Source organism: Antechinus flavipes, chromosome 1, assembly GCF_016432865.1.
Source record: "Antechinus flavipes isolate AdamAnt ecotype Samford, QLD, Australia chromosome 1, AdamAnt_v2, whole genome shotgun sequence".
Taxonomy (NCBI): Eukaryota; Metazoa; Chordata; class Mammalia; order Dasyuromorphia; family Dasyuridae; genus Antechinus; species Antechinus flavipes.
Window position 1 is genome coordinate 294,515,482 of NC_067398.1, and position 18,727 is coordinate 294,534,208.

The 18,727-nt window shown below is 34.8% G+C and overlaps 1 protein-coding gene across 2 annotated transcripts in view; it reads right to left on the reverse strand.

Moving 5' to 3' along the window:
* Positions 1-18,727, reverse strand: part of ABCC1 (ATP binding cassette subfamily C member 1) — a 146,368-nt gene that overhangs the window by 48,440 nt on the left and 79,201 nt on the right. For both annotated transcript variants that reach the window (XM_051962650.1, XM_051962643.1), the window contains 5 exons: positions 17,063-17,293; positions 14,845-15,022; positions 12,021-12,182; positions 10,048-10,140; positions 7,767-7,970 (listed from right to left, as the gene is read on the reverse strand). In XM_051962650.1, the coding sequence (XP_051818610.1) occupies positions 7,767-7,970; positions 10,048-10,140; positions 12,021-12,182; positions 14,845-15,022; positions 17,063-17,293 (868 nt within the window). The remainder of the gene's footprint in view (positions 1-7,766; positions 7,971-10,047; positions 10,141-12,020; positions 12,183-14,844; positions 15,023-17,062; positions 17,294-18,727) is intronic.

The following is an 18,727-nucleotide window of genomic DNA, read 5'->3' on the forward strand; positions in this document are numbered from 1 at the left end:
TGTTGAAAACTATCTTTGCATGTATTTTGAAAATAAAAAATTATTATTAATTTAAAAAAAAAAAAGAAAAGACTTTCTGTTATGGGCCAGAACTTTGAACCTGAAACAAGGGTTCTCACAAGGTACTAAGTGGAACTGAAGAGACAATGGCTATCTAGTTTAGCATAGTGCTTAATAGTTCCCTAAATTCAGTAGCACTGATTTAATCTTACAACAAATAATGGATTCCTAGTGATATAATGATTGGTTTATACTTAGTGTAGAACATATAAGCTGAGAGCCTCAGCCAGATTTCAGAGCTAGGGAAGACAAGTGAACTGGAAGCTAAAGCACAAGCTCTTGGACTCAGATTCATTCATCCCATCTCACACCGTGTGATAGCAGGAGGGGTCCTCTTTAGCTTCTCCACTGAAACCAAGTCTCTGGAAGGCCTCTAAGAAAGCTAGCTGAGCCCCAAGCAAGGAGACAAGACTTTGAAAGAGATAATAAAGGATTTGGAGTTTAAGCCCGAGCTATTCTCATGGTGATTACTGAACTGAAAGGAAGGCTGCCCCCAGAAACATCCAGAAAACCGAACCAAGAACATTACAACTTTCATTCTTTTTATTTGCATCCTTTCCTGATTAATGGACCTATCCTCCACGGAGTCCTAGGAAGCTTTTTCCATACAAATAAATCAGGAGGAAAAATGAGAGGTACATTTTTGTATGTGGAATCTGTTTGACTGAATATTTGTTACCAGGGTTTTGTTTTTCTCTTTCTCAACTGGAGGAGGAGGATAAAAAAAATATACTTAATTGGAAAGTTTAAAAAATAAAACAATTTGGCACTATATTTGCAAAAAGAAAACACTGAGCCAAGAAAATGGGAGATTCGAGTTTGACTCTTACCTTTGCCATTACATGGTCTTTTTCATTTGATTGATTCACTACAGAATAGCCAATTTTCTCATCTTCCCATAAATATTCCATTTTTATTCACATGATGATTCACATTCTCATCTCTTCCAACAGACTGGAATACTCTGTTTTCCTTTCTTATTGAAATCTTACCTATTCTTAAAGGTCCATCTTTAAGTCCAACACACACCATACACTCTTCCATGTCATCTCTCCCTATCCTGACTTCTTCTAACACTTAGTCTGTACCATTCATTTCAGCACTTGGTTATATATTGCCTTATTCTCTTCATTTCATACATATATGATTTGCCTGCCTCTTGACTGAATTGCTAAAGTCATAAAAGGGAATGACTATATCATATACTTTGATTCCTCCAAAGTAACTGCACAGTAAGAGTAATTTAATAAGTATCTTAATCACAGCCTGTTAAGTTCAATAGAGAGAAATAAAAACATTTTTAAATCCTCAAAAAAATTTAAAAAACCTTTAAAGAATGTGTTCTAATGATAATGGGTCAATGGCATCATATTTGAAGATTAGTACACTGCACACAAATAGTTTGGTGCAGAAATACATGAAACTGAATAGGAAAACAAATAGGGAGGAGGGAGGGGAGGATAAGAAAGAAGATTATATCACAGAAGGAACAGTCACAAGCAAAACGGCTTTCCTAAATCTGAAGTGAGGATTAAAAGGTAGGAAAAAAAGAAAAGGATTTGCCTTTGATCACCTTTCAGACAACTGGAGAATGGTTGAACAAATTGTGGTATATAAATGTAAGGGAATGTTATTGTACCATAAGAAAAGGCTTAAAGGATTTATGAGAATCTTGAGTAGTGTGAATTGATACAGAATAAAATGAGTAGAACTCAAAGAAAAATATACACAAGGACAGTAGCAATGGAAAGGATGATTCTGAAAGAGTTAAGAACTCCAATTAATGTAATAATTGACTTATGTCTCCAAAAGACCTGTGACGATCCATGAAAACAAGTTCCCAACAAAAAGTACAAGATTCAAAGGGTAGAACCAAATATTTTTGAACATGAGTAATACATGTATTTATTTTGCTTGGTTATGCCTTTTTCACTTCCTCTTGGTTATTAATTAGGGAGATGTTAAAGGAGATGTGTTAACAAGTGATGCTCTCTCAAAAGAGTCATTGAAATTTTTTTTAATGTACACAAGGCAAAAGAAGAAAGTTCTGGAGGAAGCAAGACAGATTTGAAAGTAATAAGCAAAATGTAATTATACTTTTTAAAGCAAGCAACATGAAATGAAGATTCACAGTTTCATATCCTCTTTTTGTTTTCTACTGTGTCTATGAAAATATTCCTATTTCCTATTAAGTTCAGTTTTTTTTAAATTAAAAAAATAGATTAGTACCTTGCATGGGAAGATAATTTTTAAAAAAGTGAAAGAATTGGGACCAACCATTTTAAGCTAGACCAAGTTATCAAGTTAGGGACTGAAGAAAAGATGCAAAAAACACTACTCTATTTTCCCCACAATATTTTGCAGAGGGAAAAAGGTCCTACATTTCCAAAATATTAGACACTCAAATACCCACTAAGAGTATCCTTTACAAATCAAGTAAAAAGTACCAACCACTAACATATCAAAGCATGTTCTTTAGAGTTGTTTGTCCAATAGTAATGATGGGTTTATCCTAAGCCATTCTTTGTAGGGGGATGAAGAGGGCTATGTTTATAAATGAATGAAGGTAATATGAAAAGTAAAGATATCTGTACTTTAAAAAATATCCAGTTATGATATTTTCATTAAGGGCATTTAATACAATTTAAGATTTTTTATTTATTTTTTAAAATTTTATATCACTTTTATTTATAAATATAGTCATATTAAGAAATACACTTAGAGATAATTTTTTAAATGGAAAAAATAACCCACACATCAACTGAGTCTAATAGCAGAATTCTCTATCAGTCAACAAGCATTTTTTGAAAGTACCTAATATGTGTCAGGAATTACGCTAAAGAACTGGATATACAGAGAAAGGGAAAAACAAACAAACAATCCTGGCTCCCAAGAAGCTCACAGTCTCTCAGAGGAGCAAACAAATATGTACTAACAAGATAAAGACTTTATCTTAGAATAAAGGCTCTAAGATTAAGGAAGACTTGGAAAGGCCACTTGAAGACTTTTGCTGAGACTTTAAACAAACTTGTAGGTGGAAGTCAGAAGGAAGATTACTCCAGGCACAGGCAACAGGCAGTAAAAATGTACAGAATCACGAGAAGAGGTGTCATTTGTAAAAAATTGCAAGGAAACCAGTGTCACTGGATTGCAGAGTACAAGGTATAAGAACCCTGAAAAGGCAAGAAGAAACCAGGCTATAAAGAGCTTTAAAAACCTTTGGATGCTGAAGGTCATAGAGAATCACAATTCTCTATGTCAATGAATGGGTGAGTGGGGGAGAGGAGGGAAGGGATGTATGATTACACAACACCTGCAACTTTAGGAAGATTAATTTGAAAGCCTGAGGATGAACAGAAGAAATGCATTCTCTCATCTTTTCTTTAGGGCCAAGCATGGTCATTCTAATTACAAAGCATTCATGAGGGACTTTTTTATTCTTTCCATTTACGTTACTGTAAACCAACTTTAAACATAGCAGGCTATATTTTCAGGGGGAAAAGTAGCATATAAAAAATGGGTTGGTGATATTCCCATTGCCAGCACCCACCATTCCAGTCTCCTGTCTTTTATCATACCTTCATTTGGATAAACATTTCACCAACATTGAAGGAAAAGAATCTTCCAGTGAAAAGAACATTTAGGTGTCTTCAAACAGAAGGAACATATTTTATCCTAATGTAGTCAGAGGCCTCAGCTTTTAAGTCAGTGGCCAAGATTTACTACTTTTTCAGCCTTGCCCCTGTTTCTAGGCTACTTTATGCAAAAGATTTATTTGGAATGGATTGCATCTTCTAAGCACAGTCATACAACCAGCATTTCAACTCCACCCATCAAAAATAAATAAATGAATAAGCTACAAATATAAAAGTCAAGAAAGAATGCACCATCCTTCCAACTCCCTTGGAAGCTTTCACTCCTTGTTTTCAGATAGTCTAGCAGGAAAAGATGACTAAAACTAACTAGTCAGGCTGACACCTCTAACTATTGGTTTCACTGAATGAAGCAAAATGCAAAACAGGAGTTTTTAGAAGAACTTCCTTTCCCTATTCTAAGTAAGAAATCATGAGGCACATTTTCCCTTGCATCACCCTCTTGCTACAATATAAAATGAACTGGTCAGTCAACAAGCACTTATTAAATACTTTCATAGACCAAGCATGCTCTAAATGTTGACGGAATAGAGACAGAGAGGTATGAAAATAAAAAGGATGTTACCATTGAATAATAACAGAATAATTTAGGCACAGTGGAAGAGCTGGCATTTGAAACTAGGTCCTCTGGACAATTCTAGAGTTAGCAAAGTATTCCACCCCCATCAATCCCAACTTCCCTCACTATATAGAAAACAAGGAAACTCAAAACAAGAAGCAATGGGGATAATATAGTAAAGTACTTGGCAAACCTTAAAGCAATCTATAAATGCTATTATTGTTGTTGTTATTGCTATTACAATGAGGAGAAATAATTTGCCACGGCCACATGAGAATACAAGTTTCCTGACTCCCGATATTATGCTTCACTACACAGTTTGGTTTATTCATTTATTTATTCAAGTACTTTTTTTTTCCAGAGATAATTGGGGTTAAGTGACTTGCTCAGGGTCACACAGTTAGAAGTGTCTGAGGACAGAATTGAAATCAAGACCTGCTGAGTGCTCTATCCACTGCACCACCTAGCTCCCCTATTCAAGCACTTATTAAGCAGCTACTATTTGCAGAACATGGTACAAAGCATAGAAAAAGATATAAAAGTTTAGATAAAACATCACATTTGCTGTCACAGAGCTGTTAAAGGAATGTCATATATATAATTCTGTATCAATATATATTGAATATACTAGAGAGTTGGAAAATAAAAGTATGATAAAAGATTTAGATCTGGAATAGGACACTATGGTTATCTAGCCTAACTCCTACACTTTACATATGCGGAATCTGAACCTCAAAAGGACTGACTTGCTTAAGGTCATACAGAGAGTAAAGTAAAGAGCTGGGACTTGAATAAAGTCCCAGATTTAGAACTCAGGTTCTAAATCTCTGGGGCCAATGATCTTTACCTGGACCAGTATAGCCACTGGAGTTACTTAGGAACTGAGAAGGAAAGTCCTTACCAATAGGTGAGAAATTAGAAAAAATTTCATGGGAGGGTGGCATCTGAGTTGGGCTTTAAAGGGTGGGGAAGAATTTTAGAAGTCAATATGGGGAGGAAGGACAGTATGAGCTAAAGAACAGAGTCAGAAAAGCAGAGCTACCAAAGAGTAGTCCTTTTGGACTGAAGCATCATACGACTCTTTAAGCAGGATGATACTAGAGTTCAGAAAGCCTTGAATGACAAGAAAAAGAGTTTGACCTTTCCTGAGGTATTAGATATTTTTGAACAGAAATATATGATAAGATCTATGCATAAAAATTATTTTGGTCACAATATGACAAATTTTGTAACTCTTAATTATATTGTCCTTTAAGATTTCCTCAAAACCTTATATAATAGTTAATAAAAGTATTAATAATCTAAATCATGCTGCCATAAAGAGCTGAATTCAAATATTAAGAAACTATGAAATAGGTGCTATCATCCTCATTCTTCAAATTGGGAAACTAAAACACAAAGAGATTATATGACTTGCTCAGGGTCACACAGCTACCAAGTACCTGAGATAGGATTTGAACTCAGGCATTCCTGACTCCAGGTCCAACATTCATACTACCAGAGAATGGCTTTCAAATGCAAATGCCTGAAATAATTGTGGAAGTTACCTTTCAACCTCTCAATCTAAGAATCACAATTTTTTTTCCAAGTTTTCCATGCATTTCCCATTTCGCAACTTTATTTTTAATTTTTTTTCATTTTTCATTTTAAATATTTTTATTATTATATGTTATATTATATCATAAGAGTATATAATATAAATATTTTAAATATTTTATTTTATTTTATTTTTTTATTTTATTTCGCTTTTTTCCTTCAAGTCCCTGTTAATGGTTGGAAATTGTTTTTTAGGTTCAAATGGACATTGAGTCAATATATTCCAGATCAGGTTTAGATATTATCTAAAATGATGCATTCATACTCCCCCTTCTTCCCCCCCATTTTATCCATGAGAAGACTGAAGCCCACAAATAATTTGTTCAGGGTCACGCACGTGATGCAGTAGCAGATTTAACACTAAAACTCAAGTTGATCTCTAGATTTCCAGAGCAATGTCCTTTCTGCCAAGTCATGCTTAAGGCTAATTGAAATCTAATTACAGCAAACATTCATTTGGATATGATATTTGGGGATGGACAGGATAATCTGAGTTTGGAAGGCTAGTATGTTCATAATAGTTTATTTTCTCCTCTTTTATCAATTCATCAAATGAGTATTGTGCTTGGCCCTAGAGCTATAAAAAACAGAAATGTTGAAATATCCAAACTCAGAGACTCATTCTCTATTGGGAGAGACAATATGTTTATGCATAAACATTCATGAAGAAAATACAAAATAATTTGGAGGTAAAGGTTCTAAAACAGTGAAGGAATGGCTTCACATAGGAGATAAACTTTTAGATGAGCTCTCAAAGGGAAGGGAACTAAGGATTCTAAGAGTTAGAGATTAAGTGGGAATGTGTTCTAGGTATGAAGGATAGCCTAAATAAATCCACAGAGATGGGAAATGTCACGTTATATGTGAGAAGCAGCAAGACAGCTAATCTGGCTGGACCATGTAAGATACTGTTTATCCTCTGAAAGATAGATTAAAGACAGGTGGTAAAGGTATTTAAATGCCAAACAGAGAAGTCTATGTTTGATTCTATGGCAAACAGCCACTGGAATTAACTGAACAAGGAAATGACATAATCAGATACATACTTTGGCAAAAATCATTTAGAGGTCCTACATGTATAATTTAGCTGAGTTCCTGCTAAGTAGGTTGTGGTGCTTAGACTATAGTATATATAGTTTTTCTGAACAGAAAAACTTATTAATGCTTTTTTACATTTAGAAAGCTCTATTTATATAAGAAAAATACAACTGAATACCATTATATGATCTATCCTAAAATGAATATCAGGGTTTCTTAACCTTTTTCCACTCTCAACCCTTTTTTACCTGAGAAATTTTTATGCAGCCCCATATACATAGGTGTACAAAATAGGTACACAAATCAAACATTTGTTGATAATAAAGAAATTTATTTTAAAACAATTGTTTGGTGTATATGTAAGTTTTCCATTTGTTAAATATAAAAGCAAATTCGCATTCTAAGAAGGTGGATGTGCTTGGTTATTTTTACATTAAAAAAAAAAATCTTGGTAGAATATTTGATATCTTTTTACTATTGCTAAATTTTTTGTGATCTCCACACTAACTTACATGAACCTATATAGGGTCACAACCCACATTTTAAGACATTTTGGGCTAGATGTGATACTCTAGAACTTCCATGATCCTCTAGAGCTATAAATGGCACAGTTTAGAGAAAGGGTTTTTTTAAATGCAGAAACCTAGGAACGATGAATAATCAACAATTATCAAACTCTACTTAAATATGTTTCCTACACTTTATAATCTTTTTGATACCAACTCTGTCAGTTTAAAGCTGGCTTCAGTAAGAACTTCCTTTCACTCATGATTCCATCTTTCCGGGAAGATCTGAACTACTGAAAGGGAACTGTAACTCTTAAATGACCTAGGGACAAGTTTCCTGTCAATCTCACTTACCAGGAAGGGTGTGCAAACCCAGGTGAAGGTCCCCACAGCTGCCAAATAAGCAGATTTCTTAAGCACCTTCAACTCTTCCTGTCTGATCTCCAACACTTTCTCCTTGAAAGCCAACTCCCAGGCATACAGCTTCAGGACTTTGATTCCATTGAGAATTTCATTCATCAATTTGATTCGATTGTCTTTGCTCTTCATGTGGGCCACCTTTTGAGAAAAAAGTCAATTGAAAATTAAGTGGAAGCCTTCCACATGTGAATTCAGAAGTACATTGGATTTGTCAACTATAGAATTACTCTTGCCACTTATTACTGTAATGTTTTTTAAAAGCATTGTAGTGAAAAGGTTGCACCAAGATTCAAGTTAATTCCAATAGACTTGTGATGTAAAGTTCTATCCAACATCCAGAGAAAACTATGGAGATTGAATGTGGATAAATGCATAGTATTTTCACCTTGTTGTTTGTTTGATCATTTCTTTTTCTTTCTTGTGCCTTTTTCCTCTTTTGATCTGATTTTTCTTGCACATCATGACAAATATGGAAATATGTTTAGAATAAGTGTACATGTTTAATCTATATTGTATTGCTTGTTATCTTGGCAAGGGGGAGAGAGAAAAATTTGGAACGCAAAGTTTTGCAAAGGTCAATGTTGAAAACGATCTTTGAATGTATTGGAAAAGATAAAATACTCTTTAAAAAAAAAAAGAAAACATAAAAACCGTATCATTTACTTCTAAAGAAAATTTTACTTTTCCCAAGAAAATCTATTAAAAGATTCCATTTTTCTCTCCAAATCACATACCAAATCATTTAAATTTTGTTGCACAAATCAATTTCAAGGCAGCTACTAAATTTACACAAAAGACAGAGTCAACAGAGGACTTGTTGAGTCATAGGGAACTGAGGTTCTAATTTGTATATCATCTCCTAATTTTTCCAATGCCCAGAATGCAGTGTCCTGAAAAGCTCAGTTGATAGACTTTTGTCACCAAATGCAGGTTGGACAAAAAAGAAAAAAGGAAGAGTATATAGTAATAGGAGAAAGAAGAGGAGAAGGAAGAGGAGAAAAAGAAAGCTTGGGTTAGCTCTGAACGAGGTGAGATATTTTGGGCAAATACTGATGCTGAGTGACTCATCATTCACATCTCTCAATTTCCCCAGTCCTTCATCTTTTTCTCCATCTCTCTATTTCCTTCAGCTGTTTTTTTCCTCTCTGTTCACTCTTTTCCTCTTTCCCCATAATCACTGGATTAGGAGAAAAGGGATGTTGACCATGGAAAAGAGTGGAGAATGAGAGTGAATGGTCATCACAATTGGAATTGGAATTTTTTTCCCTTCCAAGGGTCATTTATTGAAGGAAGACAATAACATCTCCAGAATACAGATAATCTTTAACTTATACTTGAGAGCTGCTCTGATGGTCTTTTAAGAACTTCAAATTAACAAGATTTATTTATGAAATTCTGACAAATTAAAGAGAAAATCCTATACTGCAGATATCTAGAAGAACCCAGTCTCTCTCTCTCTCCAGCCCTTCATCTCATGCAACTTTTTGTACTTTTACTGATCTTTAAAGGCAGATTTAATTCCATTGGCATCTAGTTATCTTTGCAAGGGGGCTACTGGTGACAAGCTTGAATAAAGAATAATGGACAAGATTGATGCTTTGAACCCAACCTGTGAGACTTTGAAAGCATAAGACTCACACAGCCCAGCCAAAAGCCATACTTTTCTCCTTAATGAGATCCCATTTATCATAGACAGGCCTTCTCCACTGCAAGCTCCATTTGGGCAGGCTGCGTATTTGTCTCTCCAGAGGCCAAAGGGGAAAATGTGAATTACAGACAAAAAAGGCAAAGCCAAGAATAGTCATTTAGAGTTTCTACTGGGGGACAAAGGAGGCACCCTTTCTTCTAAGCAAAGTCAAAACCACATAATTGAGATGAGGTCTATTTAAGGAAAAGATAAATTTAAGGAAATCTGCTCATTAAAGACAGACTGAGAAGCAAGTCAATTTCAAGACCTACCCTCAATCAGAGAAGGCAATCTCTAAAGAGTATGTTCCATAAAGGTTGGGCCCTGGAACTCATCTAAGAGATTCCATGGTCGTGATTTCCAAAAAGCATAGCCAAGTTCTCACATTTTAAATTCCATAAGCAACCTAGAATCTGTTCCATACTCCTTCAAGCATTTGTTCTAATTCAGTAATAGGATTTTTATCTGAGTAAATTTGGCAGAGGAGAACAGTACCAAGCCCAGCCTGGGACTCTCATCAGGCCTTACCTGGTAGGTTTTGGTCTTCATGGCCATCACAGCATTGAGGGGAACCATGAGGATCATGACAGCCACTCCAGCTAACACAGAAGGCCCTAAATTCTAAGGGGGAAGAAAAGAAGAATTAAGAAGAAACAATTGCCCTTGAAGAATCCTGCCTATAAAAGGGAAGTTCTTTGAAATGGCAAATGAGCAATAAAATCCAATCATTTAAAATAGCTCTACGAGAACAGACAAGAATTAACACTTCCCAGTGTATCATCTGCTACAAAATACATATCCTAGGCAAAGGTGTCATTATTCAAAATATGCTTAGTAACTCCTCTAGCCACTACCTTTAAAGATTGAAATATATTCTTTTTTTTTTTTTTTTTTTTGAGGGGGAGAGAGAATGTTTTTGAAGACAATTGATTCTTTGAGGGCAAAATTAATTTGGAAAAAAGAATAATTAAATAAATAAAGCATTCCATGTTCAGAGGGATAAATAAGGTGAAAGAGCAAGTCAAAGTATTAATGTAGTCCAAATAATAGAACGCCAATCCAAATACAAAGAATAACTATCTTTTCTTCAGATGGCTTGTGGGTTTGGGAACTGGTTTCAAAAGTGGTTTGGGCAATAGCAGCAACACTGGGCCAAGTCAACAGGGCAACTGACTACACTCACTTAGACGTCTAAGTCTGATTTGTTTGCTAAACATCCAGTTTCAGTCTCCATCTTTTGTGGTCACACCTCATCTCTTGTCATCTTTCCCTCTCTCTGTGGATACATTAAAAGTCAGAATGCTTATACAAGATAAATCAAGCAGGGACTTTTAAAATAAACTTAGCAAAAGAACATGCCCCCAAACAGGATAATGATCAGATCTTCAATAAGGAGGAATAAAAAACCAAAACTAGCAAATAGTCACAAGAACTCACCTTTCTCCAAAAAAAATATAGAAAGGAACAACAAAAAAGATTAGTAATCTGACTATAAATGATTCTTATTTGTTACAAGAGAGGACTTTCTTTTTTTTTTTTTTTTTTTGAGGGAGGGGTAGAAGGGATAATGATAGTGATACTTTAAAAAGTGGAAGAAAAAAGTGTTAATGAATAATTAGAAAAAAGCATAAGGAGGTTCAGAGGGAGACAAAAAAGTGGGGTGGTTTTAGAATGACCACATTCAATTTGAATCTTACCTTCCCACCCCCCTCACCCCAAAACCCTACCCTAAGCTATATACAGTAAGGAAAAAAATCAAGTTGGACCTAACAAAAGTTCACTGTTTCACATAATATCCCCTTTCTGTTTTTCATTACACAATGAAATAAATGTTCATGCTATTGTTGTTAAAGTCCATAATTAAAAAATAAAATTTAAAAAGAAATGAATTTAATTTTTAAAAAGCCTAAACTAGAAATAATGGAGAAACCTAGAAAATAATATATACAATGACTACAACATAAATGGAAAGAGAAAGAAGAGCAAAACAATAGAAACTGAATGTTATGAAATAATGATCCACTTTGGTCCTAAAGAAGAGAGAGAAAGCAGCTCTCTACCTTCTTTGCAGAAGTAGAAAACTATGTTAGGGTACCATTACATATAACACTGAACTTAGTTGTCATGTTGGTTAATATAATATGGCTGGATTTATTTTTTTTCCTCTTTTTTCTTTGTCAAATCCTACCTCCGATGATCACCAGCTAAGTGAGACAAGTCACTTAACCTTTATAAGTTTGTTTCCTTGTCTGTAATAATATGCAGAATACTTACCATCTAGATTCAAAGGAGATTATGCACACTTAGCATATACAATACAATACAAATGCCAGTTACCATATTGAAGAAGTAAAGAAGGATGGAAATACATATTATTTCACCATTCTAATATTTGAAAGGGACAGCAAAGAAACCTCATAATGCTCCCAAACTCAAGTTACTACTTCTATTGAGCACAATCATATGAGCAAAACAATAAAGGAAAAGCAACAAATACATACCAGCCATAGTAGATAGAGAGCCAGGATGACCTGCAGTGGGGCTGACCAGATCATGTTAATGTAGGTGGCCAAGTCCATAAATCTCTGGGCATCTACAGACATGAGATTCACTATTTCCCCAACCGTGGAAGACTTTCGGGCAGAATTTGTAATCACCAGGGCCTAAGAGAAAAAGCAGAAGATAGAATGACCAGGTATACCAGACCAAGGATCTAGTCCAGTTTGCATGAGCTACAGCTTCTCTAAAGATAGATCTGCTTTCGGGGCATTTTGCCAAACTATCACCTGAATTAATAAAGTGCCGTTCTCTTCACCCCTGAACAGTTGGTAACTTCCAGTCTTCCTAGCATCCCAGCAGGCAGCCCACAGAGTCTTTGCAATGGAAAGGACTCTAGAGGTTCAAACTCTGCCGCCATCACTATCACCCCATCTCCCAATGTAAAAAGACTCTCTACAACATTCAGAAGGAACTAGTTTTATACAGGCTTCAAAGTAGGAAAAGAAAGACTCAAGAGGATACACAAAAAGAACAATATATCAATTGTTATACAGCTCAAAGAACAAATAATCTACTTAATAATGCTCTAAGCTTAAATGAAATGGCTAATGCCATATGCATTAAAGTAATGGGAAAAACTATTAGTTAAACTCAGATCTACACAAATCAGTTTACTATTCCTTTCAGGAAATACTGCTATTATTAAAAAAAAAAAAAACCTATATGTTAAAAGCTCATATATTCTACATGCTAATATAGGAAATCAACTTCTCTATTAGGCACAACTCTTTACCATTCCAAAACTTAACATTAATCAATCTTCATTTTAATAGCTCCAGAAACTGAATTTAAAATCTGTCCCTCGAACAAAGTAGAATCTACTCTTCAATTGGATGATGAATAAATAAAGTGGGGTCCGTGAATGTAACAGAATATTGCTGTAAAAAAAGATAGAGATGAAGAATACATAGAAGCATAGGGAGACATACAAAGTAGATAAGAAAAAGTAAGTAAAATTGGCAAAGGAATTATATACAATAACATAAATGAAAAAACAACAAAAACTCCAGACTGAACACTATGTAATTGCAATGATTAAAATTGGCTTTAAAGAAGAGATTAGAAAAGGTACCTCCCTCCTTTCCCTGCAGTATCAGGGCACTGGAGTCTATAATATTGTATAAACTTTTGGACTAGATTTATTTGCTGGGTAGTTTTTCTGAACTGCTATTTTTTTCTTTGTTACAAAAAATGATATAGGAGAAAGAAGATATCTGAAATGGAAGTCATACAAAAACAAAACATATCTATAATTTTTTTTGAAATGACATTAAAAAAGTCCAACGTTATATTACAATAGTCCACATCTATAGACTTCAATCTCTAGCAAGGGGCAGAGGAATCCCCTCCTATCTCTTTTTTTGGGAACAAGGATTTCACAACTCCAATTTCAATTATTTTGGAATAGTTGCTCTTCTCATTTACATTTACAGGGATAATCTATGTTTCTTTATATTCATCACTGTAAATGTTTGTTACAGCACAGTGATTTTCCATTTATTTAACTATCCTCCAGTCAATGGGCATCTACTATGTTTTCAATCTTTTATTATCATAAAAAGTGCTGCTAAAAATATTTTGGTGTGCCTTTCTTTTCCTCAGTGACTATCTCAGATTTAGCAGGGGAAACATTTTAGTCCCTTTATTTGACTAATTCCTAACTGCTTTCCAGAATATCTATAACAATTCATGGCTCTACCTACGTTTTGGTGGGCACGTCTTTCCACAATCTCTCCTAACTTTTCCCCCTCATTTTTCCTTTTTCTTTATTAAAAAAAGTTGTAATGTGGGATGACTCTTTAGGAAGTAGAAGAGGGGAAGAGATAAAGGAGACAACCTATGAGATGTAAAAACAAAAAATATCAATAAAAATCTATTAAAATATATAAGCAATATACCCCAAAGAGATACTAAAAAAGGGAAGGGGACCTGTATGTGCCAAAATGTTTGTAGCAGCCCTGTTTGTAGTGGCTAGAAACTGGAAAATGAATGAATGCCCATCAATTGGAGAATGGCTGGGTAAATTGTGGTATATGAATGTTATGGAATATTATTGCTCTGTAAGGAATGACCAGCAGGATGAATACAGAGAGGCTTGGAGAGACCTACATGGACTGATGCTAAGTGAAATGAGCAGAACCAGGAGATCATTATACACTTCGACAACGATATTGTATGAGGATGTATTCTGATGGAAGTGGATTTCCCTGACAAAGAGACTTAACTGAGTTTCATTGGAGAAATGATGGACAGAAACAGCTACACCCAAAGAGGGAATACTGGGAAATGAATGTGAACTATTTGCATTTTTGATTTTCTTCCCAAGTTATTTTTACCTTCTGAATCCAATTCTCCCTGTGCAGCGGGAGAACTGTTCGGTTCTGCAAATATGTATTGTATCTAGGATATACTGCAACATATTTAACATATATAGGACTGCTTGCCATCTTGGGGGGGGGGGGGAGGAGGGAGGGAAGGGAAAAAAACGAAACATGGCAAGGGATGATGTCGTGTAAAAATTATCCTGGCATGGATTCTGTCAATACAAAGTTATTATTAAATAAAATAAAATTTAAAAAAAAATAATAAAAAATAAATAAATAAAAAAAATAAAATAAAATATATAAGCAAAATAAAGGTCCCTGTCCAAGAGCTCACTGAAAAATGATTGTAGGTTCTGCAGCTCAGGGTCAAAAGGACAAGAAAGTGAAGATCCTAAAGATAATTCACCAATCTATATGTCACGGAATTTTTAATTTAATTCACCTTACGATAGATGGCCCCGATGACAGCAGTTTTGATTCTCATTCCACTCACAAAGCAGATATGGAAGTACTGGTGCAGAACGAGGGTTTGTAGGCAGGCGCTCACAAAGAGAAGTGCTGTATATAGATAACCTTGCCAATTAGGGGCCTGCTGGTCATTCACAAAATTGATGAGCAATCTGTAAAGGAAAGAAGAAACCCCATTAACTCCAGGCTGAAGAGGCAACAAAACTCATGCCCTTCATTCAAAATGCAGAAAATGCCACAAGCAACTTACACAAATGCTTATTTTATTTAAATATAAAAAATAAAATAAAATAAAACTTGGGAGGGAAGGTGAAGTACAGAAATGGGGAAGTAACACACTATGTAGTGTTGAGTGCCAAAGTCTTGGCAAAATGCAGGGGAACAATTCAGAAAAGTTCTGTCTTACAGCCTATCTGGTTATCCCATTTTCCAAACTCCAAGATCACAGGAACACAGGTCTTGGAGACAAAGAGTTACACAGGAAGGGATAAAAGAATCTAGAGCCAGGAGAGCTCTTAAGAGATTCTCTGGTTGAGCTTCCTCATTTTACAGATGAAAAAATTGATGGCCAGAGGGGTCAAAGTAACTTGCCAAAGTAATGTGGCAAATTACTTTGGCAAGGGATTAATAAGCCTAATGTGGCAAATTAGAAGAACCATGATTTAAACATAGATCCTCTGACTCTAAAATTCGGGGTTTTTTAAAGTTTTGAATAAAGTTGTTTTATTTCTAGGAGCTTTGCTAATTGAGATATCCTATCTAGAAATTATGGATCTGACTTATTTTTATAAAAGTACATATATTTTGTTTAGTTAACTATAACAGTGCTATGATAATATGAATGATGAAAAACAAACAAAAACAAAAATCAACTCAAGGATCAATATTGAATAGTGTATTTAAGAAAACAAACCAAATTACCCATATTCAGATTAAGTTTAGATACTAAGGTAATTAAGGACTCTCCATAGAGTCAGAAACCTGAAGAACATAAGTCTTTAGCCAGCAAAAGGAAGAGAATCCTTCTTTTTCTTATTATAATAAATTCAAAAGGAGAAATCAATCCCTGTTGAAATCAGGGATTAATAACCCTTGAAAACTCTAATACTAAAGCATGTTATGTGTTCTTTATTTTTACAGATGGTAGCAAAAACAAGAAAGTAGATCTTAACTCTTGAGAACCTTTAATCTAGCTGAAATGTACATTTAAAATGTTATTAATGATTTACATGGCATCCAATGGAGGTAACAAAAAAGTATGTATGAAAAAATTTTATTTCTATTACAATCCACTACATTAGTGTTTTTTTGTTGTTGTTGTTGTTTTTTTTTACTTTATGATCATCAGTGTTCTTTCTACCATTCTATCTCCATGTCCAATGCTTAGGATAGTACCTGGCATGTAGAAGGCACTTAAGAAATGTTTAGTGATTGACTGATGCCTTGGAGTGTCCCAAGATGCTAAATCTCAAGTCCAGGAAGGACAAAAATAATAAGTACAGCTTATCCAAAACTTTTATAAGTCTTCTGAACACTAATGTGAATAGGAGACCTCTTTCTCACCAATGTAACATATGGTCAATAAGGGCTAAAAATGTAGGATAGACTCATTGAAGTTTTTAAAAATAAAATTTTATATTTTAGTGTTACTTACATTTATATTCAGTATCACTACCTTTCCAATCCAATGCAATATCATGTATACATTTATTGGGCAACTAAGTGGGAAAATGGATAATTTTCCCCACTGGGTCTGGAGTCAGGAAGACATTTGCTAGATAGTTCTGTGACCTTGGGCAAATCATTATTTGTCTCAGTTTCTTCATCTATAAAATGAATTGGAGAAGGCAATGGCAAACCATTTTAGTATCTCTGCCAAGAAAACTCCAAATGGTGTCACAAAGACATGACTGAACAATCACATGATATACATTTATGAAGTGTCTGCTAAGTGCAAGGAATTGCTCTAGGCTATAGGGCTACAAAGGCAAAACTTTCCCCAAAGAGCTTACATCCCATTAGGGGTGATATGTGTAAACTGCTGTTACTACTACTGCTTCTGTTGCAGTTGCTGCTGTTCTGACTGTTGCTACAACTATTATTACTATAATTGTACTTATTAATATTGTTACAGATAGTACCAATTGAGATAATCATATGATTTTTGTTAATTTGGTTATTGATATACTTACTTTAAGATCTCAGGGCCTGCAAACATCATCAGATCATGGAGTGCTTTAAAAAGGAAGCTCATGAGGAAGTAAGGCCCAAAGGTTTTATATAACACCTTAAACAAAGAAGGGTCCCTCTCCCTCTGAGTGGGTTTCACAATTAGGGCTTCAACCTCCTCGTTCACATCTGCTTTGGAGCCCCCTTTTGACTTTGCTGGATCCTTGGGGGAATACATGATCTTTACAGGTTGCCTAAAAGACAGAAGGAGAGCAACGTAGTTAAAATAACATGCCTCAATCCCCATTGAACACTTCCTTCTCTAGTCACAGCAATATACTCTAAAAATGTACAACAAACACACTCATTTAGGCCCTCGCAGCCAACCCCTCATACTGTGATTTGGGGCTCCTGAATTGTAGTTCTCTGAGTCTTTTCAGTATATCTTGTGAGCTACCATGAAGTTAATCATCTAAAAATATCTAATTCTTCCACATTATTACCCTACACAAAAATTTTAATGGCTCCCATACGTCAATAAGATAAAATCCCATAAATCATACCCAATATTCATTGTTTTATCTCATTAGTATCAAACTCTAATAGACATGAATCTCTGTGAGTCATATTGACTTATAAAAATCACAAAATAATTATTAACTACTGTTGCTGAGTCCTTTCAGTTTTACTCTTCACGACCCCATTTGGCTTTTCTTGGCAAAGATACTGGAAAGGTTTGCCATTTTCTTCTTCAGCTCATTTTTACAGATGAGTAGCTGAGGCATACAGAGTTAAGTGACTTGCCCAGAATCACACAGCTAGTGTATGAAGTTAGATTTGAATTCATGATGATGAGTCATACACATACACACACACACACACACACACACACACACACACACACACGTGTGTGTGTGGGGGGGCATGTTTTGTATATACAATATGCATCTATACACAAGCTATCTACTAATCTAGTTAAATAGTTAAGGCTTTTAAGTATTTGTTTATTTATCGCACTAAATGGTAGTTCATCTTTTCCAATTAGATGCAAAGATAGTTTTCGACATTCGTTTTTGTGAGGTTTTGAGCTCCAGATGTTTCTCCCTCTCCTCCTTCCCTCCCATTTCTTCAAGACAGCAAGAAATGTGACATAGATTATACATATACAATCACATGAAATGTATTTCCACATCAGTCATGTTATGAAAGAAAAATCAGAACATTTAAAAAAAAACTAAGAAAAGAAAAAGAAGAGTCAAAACAAACAGGAACAGCCATGAGAAAGAAACAAGAAAATTTAAAAAGTGAAAATAATGTCCTTTGATCTGTATTCAGTCTCCATAGTTCTTTCTCTAGACGTAGATCAATTTTCCATCACAAGTCCTTTGGAGTTGTCTTGGATCATTATATTGCTAAGAAAAGCTAAGTCTATCACAGTTGATCATCAAACAATGTTGCTGTTACTATGTTTAATGTTCTCCTGGTTCTGCTCACTTCACCTGCCGTAAGTCAAGTCTTTCCAGGTTTTTCTTAACTCTACCTGTTCATTATTTCTTATAGAAATATTTAATATTTTTTTCCTGTTTGAAGAAAGAAAGAAGGGGGCTAAGTGGAGGAAAGGAGTGGTCCCTTAATTTATTTTTTTCCATAGCTTTACATTGTTCATTTGCCTCAAGTCACTATTAGCA